Source organism: Gorilla gorilla, chromosome 12 (assembly GCF_029281585.2).
Source record: "Gorilla gorilla gorilla isolate KB3781 chromosome 12, NHGRI_mGorGor1-v2.1_pri, whole genome shotgun sequence".
Classification (NCBI taxonomy): domain Eukaryota; kingdom Metazoa; phylum Chordata; class Mammalia; order Primates; family Hominidae; genus Gorilla; species Gorilla gorilla.
This window is the reverse complement of record NC_073236.2, coordinates 48,093,619-48,102,339: the sequence shown is the minus strand read 5'-3', so window position 1 is coordinate 48,102,339 and position 8,721 is coordinate 48,093,619. Positions and strand designations below refer to the sequence as shown.

At 44.0% G+C, this 8,721-nt stretch overlaps 1 protein-coding gene across 1 annotated transcript; it reads left to right on the top strand.

Moving 5' to 3' along the window:
• The first annotated feature begins 4,618 nt into the window (after window positions 1-4,618).
• Window positions 4,619-7,919, top strand: MTLN (mitoregulin). Its single transcript, XM_055377429.2, has 3 exons — window positions 4,619-4,655; window positions 6,674-7,232; window positions 7,825-7,919. Exons 1-2 carry the CDS (start codon window positions 4,619-4,621, stop codon window positions 7,090-7,092), a joined length of 456 nt encoding a protein of 151 aa, XP_055233404.2. The 3' UTR covers window positions 7,093-7,232; window positions 7,825-7,919.
• The last annotated feature ends 802 nt before the right edge of the window (window positions 7,920-8,721 follow it).

Sequence of the window (8,721 nt, the reverse complement as noted above, 5' to 3'; positions counted from 1 at the left end):
TCCTGCCTACTTCCTCTAAGTCTCAGCCTTGTGGGGTGTGTGTTTCCTGGTACTTGTGGGGGCAGGTGAAGAACTTGAGCATATCACCCAACCCTGCAGGGATTTCCCTTCCCATTCCCAACAGCTCAGAGGAAGAGAATGGGAGACAAAGGACCCGGTGATTAGACCCCCAAGACACTGGGCTGTCTGCTTGTGTCTCAGGTGGAACAGGCCCAGCGGGAAAGGGTTTGGGGTGCAGAAATAAGGGGTTGAGGTGCAGAGATAAGAGGTCGTGGGGTGGAAATAAGGGATAGGGACACAGAGATAAGAGGTCAGGGGGTGGAAATAAGGGATCAGGGCACAGAGATAAGAGGTCGGGGCGTGGAAATAAGGGATCAGGGCACAGAGATAAGAGGTTGGGGTTCCTGCCCCTCCCCCAGAAAAGCAGGACTTGCTGCTAAGGGTGAAGGAGAAGGGGTTGAGGGGTTCTTGTCCTCCTTCTAGAAAAGCGGGACTTGCCACTAAGGGTGAAGGAGAAGGGGTTGAGGGGTTCTTGCCCCTCTCCTAGAAAAGCAGAGAAGGGGTAGAGACAAGGAGAGAAGGGGTTTGGGGTACTTGGCCCTCCCCCAGAAAAGCAGGACTTGCTGCTAAGGGTGAAAGACTAAGGCAGGCATCCTTGTGTGGTCTGACACCTCTGAAACGTGGGTGAATAATCAGAGAGGCATCCTTGTGATGATTAAATACCAAGGGAAGGCTGCCTTCCTAGTCCGTGACGGGCGCCGGAGTTTTGGTTCCATGGATAAAACGTGTCTCCTTTGTCTCTACTAGAAAATGAAAGGAACTGAAATTAAGAGAAGGGAGAGATTGAAGTGTGGCACTAAGATTGAAAGGAGAAAGAGGTTGAGGGATAGTGAGAGAGGTTGGAGAAGAGACTAAGAAGAGGCCGCTTACCTGATTTAAAATTGGTGAGATGTTCCTTGGGCTGGTGGGTCTGAGGACTTGAGGTCGTAGGTGGATCTTTTTCACGGAGCAAAGAGCAGGAGGACAGGGGATTGATCTTCTAAGGGAGATCCTTCGATCCAGGTCATGGCACCAAATTTTATGTGCGTCCGTGTGAAGAGACCAGTAAACAGGCTTTGTGTGAGCAATAAAGCTTTGAATCACCTAGGTGCAGGTGGGCTGAGTCTGAAAAAAGAGTCAGCAAAAAGAGATAAAGGTAAGGCAGTTTTATAAGATTTAAGTAAGTAAAGGAAAATTACAATCAAAGAGGTTGTTCTCTGGCGGGCAGGAGTAAAAGTCACAAGGTGCTCAGTAGAGGAGCTTTTGAAGCCAGGATAAGCCAGGAAAAAGACTTTCACAAAGTAATGTCATCACTTAAGACAAGGACTAGCCATTTTCACTTCTTTTGTAGTAGAATGTCATCAGTTAAGGCAAGGCAAAGTATTTTCACTTCTTTTGTGATTCTTCAGTTACTTCAGGTCATGTAGGCATATATGTGCAAGTCACAAAAGATGCGATGGCTTGGCTTAGGCTCAGAGGCCTGACAGTGGGGTGTGTGTTTGCTGGTACTTGTGGGGGCAGGTGAAGAACTTGAGCATATCACCCAACCCTACAGGGATTTCCCTTCCCATTCCTAACAGCTCAGAGGAAGAGAATGGGAGACAAAGACCTGGTGATTAGACCCCCAAGACACTGGGCTGTCTGCTTGTGTCTTGGGTGGAACAGGCCCAGCGAGAGTCTTTAGGGCCAGAACTCAAGGATTTATTGAAGTGAGTGCTCCATTTTAGTCATGGCAAAGCTATACCTTTTATGGGGGCTAAATTTAAAATATAAAGTGATCATTTTGTTGTTTATGGTCTGGGAGTTGCAGAGGAAACTGATTTCTTTTATACACTTTAAATGAACTTATTTACAATCAATAAAGATCTAACACTATAAATGATAAAATCTTTCCCCTTGGCAAGCCCTTCAAACAGCAAACTCAACAGTAGCAGCTAATGTATCTTTCAAAAGGCATTCTTGCAATCAATTAACTTACTATGCTTGACTATTCAGCCTGTTAATCCAAATTTAAGCATTACCTCAAAGCTGGTTTACCATTGTGAAGTCCACTAAAATGCTCCATTGAAACAATTCACTCAGGGGAAAAACACAAAGTGGCAAGCTGGGGACACAGTGGCTCTTTAAGAGGGATTTTAACATTTATGTCCCTGCCTTCTCCCCAGTAGCTGTATTCTCCCCAGTGGCCAGAGTTTACTTCTGCTTCAACAAAGTCATGTCTGTAGTCTCTTCCAGTTCTGTGTGTCTAAGGTTTTCCCATACTCAAGACTCTGGTATACATGATCTAGCTTATTTTTAGTCTAAAGACATCTTAGGGATGAGGCCAGAATTCCAAGTGAGGTTCAAATTTGCAGTAACACCAGTGGCCCAAGTATGCATCTTGAGGCTGCCAAAAGTGGCTCTTTAAAATGTCTTAGAGCTGTTGAGTAACACTAAACTCCTTATTTTACAAATGAGTCAAGTGAGACACAGAGAAATTTAGTCTTTTCTCAATTTGTGACTTATCTTTCAAGATACATTTCAGCCATCCACTCAGAAGCCTTCCCTGACCACTCTCCACTGTCATCAACACCAAATATTTACTGAGTGTCTGTTATATGCCAGCCCTTGTTCTAGGCACTTGGGATTCACCAGTATACAATGGAGACAAAAATCCCTGCCCTGGAGCAGCTTACATTCTAGCATGGGAAACAGGCAGTAAACTGTGAGTATAATAAATGTTGAAGGCAGTAAGTTCTGGAGGAGAACAGAACAGGGTCAAGGGGGTCAGGAGTGCCTGAGTGGGAGATGGTTGAGTTTGTGATTTTTAAATAGTTGAGTAGGCTTCATTGAGAAGGTGACATTTGGCACAAACTTAAAGGAGGTGAGGAAGTTATCCATGCAAGGATCTGGGGAAGAGTATGCCAAGCAGGAGGACCACACATGCAAATGCTATTACGCAGAACCATGCCTGGGGAGTTCAAGACACAGTGAGCAAGCGACAGCTTCAGGGGTGGAAGGGAAACAGGCTTGCAGAACACTTGGGATGACCATAGGGGCTTTGGCCACTGCAGAGTTCTAGCAGAAGAGTGTGTCAAAGTCAAAACATGGAGACAAATCTCTGAAATTTGGAAATCTTATTTGGAAAGAAAGAATTGCAACTTGGGACATACATGCAGACTGGGTGGTCTTCAGTATGTCTGCAGAACAAAGAGAAGCTTAGAGGTTTCATTGTAAAAAGAGAAATGTTATGTTTTGCTCTCAGGAAGTTCATTGGCACTAGTAAGGTTTTGAGGAGCTGACAAGTTTTGATTGGTAAGTGACAGCAATGGGTTAAACTATTCTTAGAGTTTCGGGAGATTGTTTCAGTAGCTATAGATAGGACTGGTTTCAGGTTATAGCAGGTAGTTTCAGCAGCCAGGCTTGCAGAGAATTTTTACATTCTTCGAGCAATGTTTCGTGTCCTAAGTGCCTTACCCTCTGCCCTCTCAAATCTATTTTAATCGGGTATGACAAGAATGACCCAAATGGTATGATCAACTTTCACAAGTGACATGATTCAACTTTTTCTGATTTCAAAGGCCCATTCTGGCTGCTGTATTGAGAAGAGAATGTGGTGGACAGATATAGAAGCATGGAAACCTGATAGGGCTATTGCAATCACTCAGAAAAGAGGCGATGGCAGCTTGGACCTGTTGGTAGCAGTAGAGTGGTAAGAAGCGATTTCATTCTGGCTATGTTTTAAAAATAGAACCAACAGGATTGGCTGCGAGATTGGATGGATTTTAAGAGAAAGAATGTCTCTTAGGGTTTTGTTTTGTTTTGCTTTCACAAACTAAAATGATGAGGATTTTTTTTTCTTTTTTTAGGTCTAAGCAACATGCTTACACACATATTCCAACTCATCACACTGTGTCATAAATTTCTTTTCTACCTCTTCTACTTTGTGCTAAGCTAAGGGCAGACCTTGTGTTGTATTCACCTTTACATTCCCAATGCCTACTGCAGCATTCAATAAATATTTGTTGAGTAAATGAACATTAAGTGTGGCAGATGTGAATTCACATTGGACCCAACACTGTCCTTATCATCTCCCTCCTAAGATACATTTTGCCTCAAGTATGAAAGTCCATTTGCTGATCTCTGCAGAGAGGCTGAGTTCAGGCTCCACTTGCTGACCTTCCTTTCAGGACTTTATTCATTTTCTATTACTGTGTGTGATATTGTGAATATATATATGTGTGTGTGTGTGTGTGTGTGTGTGTGTGTGTGTGTGTGTGTGTGTGTGTGTGTGTGTATGGTCTTCATTCTTGTTTCCTGGCATACAGCTCCTAAAATCCTTGGAATCTCAAGTGATTGATAAGAATGACTTTTGTATGCTAATGAGATGACTGCAGGTCCCTAGGACAGGGACTGGCCACAGGAAATGCCAGGGCATGATTAGACTTTCAGCCCTACTCTCCAGCTTCCAGGGAGGAGAAAGGGCCTGAAGGTTAATTTGATCATCAATGGCCAATGATGTAATCAGTTATGCCTATGTAATGAAGCTTCCTTAAAAACCGAAAGGATTGGGTTTGATTGAGCTTCTGGATAGCTAAACATGTGGAAGTTCCTGGAGGATGGTGGTCCTAAACAGGGTATGGAAGCTCCATGCCCTTTCCTATATGCCTTACACTATCCATCTATTCCACCTGGCTGTTTAACTGTATCCTTTGTAATATCCTTTATAATAAGTGGGTAAAAGTAAGTAAAGTGTTTATCTGAGTTCTCTGAGCAGTTCTAGAAAATTAATCAAACCTAAGGAGGGGGTTGTTGGAATTCCTGATTTATAGCCAGTTCTTCAGAGATATAGGTGACAACCTGCTATTTGTGACTGGCATTGGAAGTAGGAAGAAGTCTTATGGGACTGAGCCCTCAACCTATGGAGGCTGATGCTACATCCAGGTAGGTAAGTGTCAAAATTAAATTGAATTAGAAGACACCCAGTTGTTGTCTGCTACAGAATTCATTGGTGTATAGGAAAAAGGTCTCCCTCACCCCAACTCTGGTGTCAGAGTATTGAATGTATTGTTTGGTGAACAGAGGTGGTCTGTATTGAGAGCTAAAGTGGGAAAAACACTCTGTTTTGTCCCATATCTTACACCATGTAACAGATTACCACAAATGTAGTCACTTAAAACAATACACATTTATTATCTCACATTTTCCATGGATCGGGAATCCAAGCACAATTAAGCTGGGTCCTCTGTTATAATCTCACAAGACTGCAATCAATGTGTAAGGCTGTGTTTTCATCTGGAGGCTCAAATGGGGAAGAATCTGCTTCCAAGCTCATTCAGGTTGTGGGCAGAGTTCATTTCCTTGTGGTTTTGGGACTGAGGGTTCCAGATTTTTGCTGGCTGTTGGCTGGAGGCTTTTCCTAGAGGCCACTGCAGTTCTTTGTTCTGTGAGCTTCTCCAGCACGTCCACTTCATCAAGCCACAGGAGAATCTTTAACTTGCTAAAAAATGTTATATACACAGTGACATGTTTTGGCTGTGTGCCCACCCAAATCTTGAATTGTAGCTCCCATAATTCCCACATGTCATGGGAGGGACCCAGTGGGAGGTAATTGAATCACGAGGGTGGGTCTTTCCTGTGCTGTTCTCGTGGTAGTGAATATGTCCCATGAGATCTGATGGTTTTATAAAGGGAAGTTCCCCTGCACAGGCTCTCTTGCCTGCTGCCATGTAAGATGTGCCTTTGCTCTTCCTTTGCCTACTGCCATGATTGTGAGGCCTCCCCAGCCATGTGGAACTGTGAGTCAATTAAACTTCTTTCCTTTATAAATTACTCAGTCTCATGTATGTATTAGCAGTGTGAGAACAGATTAATATACATAGTAATCACAGGAGTGACATCCTCATCCCCTTTGCTTTATTATATTAGTTAGAAGCAAGTCACAGGTCACACCCACACTCAAGGGGAGGGGATTACACAAAGGCCTGAACACTAGGAGGTGGAAGTCATGGTGGGGGGGTGTCAAAATGACTTTCATCATTAGAAATGTGTTTGTTTGTTTCCTATCCCAACAATTTTGACCCCACGTTAGTTCTGGTACAGCATGGCCCCCAGACCTGGGTTGTCCAATATGGTAGCCACTGGTCCCATATATGGCTAGTGTGACTGAAGAACTGAGTTTATAATTTTTAAAAAATTTTAATGAATTTAAATTTAATCTAAAAATTGGTACTCTATTCGGTTATTGGAAAAATGTTTGTGTTTTTAGAACAGCTTGGGTATATGAATCTACTTTTTCAACTGTACATTTTATGAAATCTAGACACTGATAGGTATCTCCATTGAAAATTCACTGTTCAAATTGAGATGTGCCTTTCGCTGTAAAATACAGACCAGTTTTCAAAGGCTTGGTATGAAAAAAATAAAGCATCTCCTTAATAATTTAAAAACGAGTTACATGTTGAAATGATAACATCCCCTATATGTTGGGATAAGTAAATATATTATTAAAAACAATTCCATGTTTTTGTTTTTATTTTTTAAAAAACAGGTTACCAGAAAATTTAAAGTTACGCCAGTCACTCCCAGTCTATTGCTGAGAGAAAATACAGAGCGGTGAAGAGCTTACAGTTGGGTTAGCAAGATACGCCCCCAGTGTTAGCTAATGATGTAAGGCATCAACAAGAAATGTTGTGGGGGTTCAGGAAAGTGGAAGGTGGGGTCGTCCAAAGGCTGGGAAAGTCTTCAGTTGAAGGCGAGACAGATGGGACTATTAGTGAGTTTCGAGAGAACCAACGCCTCGCCGCCTTCGCTTCATTTTTGTCTCACGCCCCACCCTTGAACGCGCGGCGCCTTTTGACCCCGCTGCCGCGCCGTAGACCGCGCTGCACGCCGGCGGCAGCCATGGCGGATGTGTCAGAGAGGACACTGCAGTTGTCCGTGCTAGTAGCCTTCGCTTCTGGAGTACTCCTGGGCTGGCAGGCGAACCGACTGCGGAGGCGCTACTTGGACTGGAGGAAAAGGAGGCTGCAGGACAAGCTGGCGGCGACGCAGAAGAAGCTGGACCTGGCCTGAGACTCTGCGCCTTCCGCCCCATTCTATCCCCCTCATGGCCACCTTGCCATGTCCGCGCCGGAGCCCCGGTCCGCCGGCGCCCAGAACCAGGCTTGCCACACAGTCCCCGCCTGCCATGGCCGGCTGTTCCTGGAGTGTTGGTGAGCAGTACACATAGTGACATTGCAAAGGGAGACTTTGGGGTCGGGCGGATATCTTAGGATCAACTCTGGCTAGGTTGCAGAAGACAGGACTTGTTCCCACAGGCACCAGAAGGTGGAAGTTTTGTCTTCCCTGATAACTTGCTCTTCGGTATCTTGGTTTGGTTCACTGGATGTTTAATGAGAATGTCTTACCAACGTGCTTTGTCGTCGTTCATCCTGACAACATTAAACATCAGTATAGAAAATACTGGAAAGAACAAAAGAAAAAAAGAACCAGGGAGGTGATCTTGCCACCCGCAATTCTTTTCAGTAACATCCTTGTTAGCACATCTTCGCCTTGGCGATTGTAAACTCCAAACTGAATTCTTAGGTTGTTGGCAGCCTGGTAAAGTGGAAAGAGCAGTGGCCTGGAAGTCAGGAACCTTGCATCCAGTCTTAGCTCTTCAGAAGAGCTGTGCATGATAAATTTTCAGGACCTCAGTTTTCTTGTCGTAAACCAGATCTTATGGTTCATGGTTTAATACCACAGTACGGCTTGAAGTTTCAGATTGTGTATTTCTAATTTTTTTCTCTTTTCTGTTTCTAACAGCTTGTTGAAGATGCATATAGACTACCGGAAAGAAATGACTTCTTCTTGCACTTTATGAATCAATTTTATTTTTAAAATAAAAAAAATTAAACATCTTTGAACCTTTTATTTTTTCATAAGGGGAAGTATCATGTTTTTCATGCAGCTTACTGCATCAAGAGATCTGCATTTTCAAAACTGACTTCCTAGTGTTTTTGAGCAGATGTGTTATGTAACTCGTGCCCCTTCTTTGGTACAGGCACAAAGCAGACTTGGCCGTGGGACCATTATGGGTTCTTTTACCGAACTTGTTGGAAAGCAAGGGGCTGTGTAAACATAACTGAGGTAAGGGTGCTATATGTAAGACCTTTGAACTTCCAAGAGTAACAGTGTATTCCTTGGCCCTGCTCAGGCCTATAATCCCAGCACTTTAGGAGGTTGAGGTGGGAGGACCACTTGAGCCCAGGAGTTGGAGACCAGCCAGGGCAACATGGGGAGACCCAGTTTTTACAAATAACTTACAAATTAGCTGGCCGTGGTGGCACACACCTGTGAGTCCAGCTAATTTGTAAACCAGAGGCTGAGGCAGGAGGATCACCTGAGCCTAGGAGATTAAGGTTGCAGTGAGCTGTGATCTCACCACTGCACTCCAGCCTGGATGACAGAGCGAGACCCTGTCTCAACCCAAAACGAAACAGTGTGTTCCAAGTACAGAGTATAAGTTTTTTCTTTTTTCTTTTTTATTTGAGACAGAATTTCACTCTTGTTGTCCAGGCTGGAGTGCAATGGCACAATCTTGGCTCACTGCAACCTCTGCCTCCTCGGTTTAGGCAATTCTCCTGTCTCAGCCTCCCAAGTAGCTGGGACTACAGGCATGTGCCACTATGCCTGGCTAATTTTTGTGTTTTTAGTAGAAAT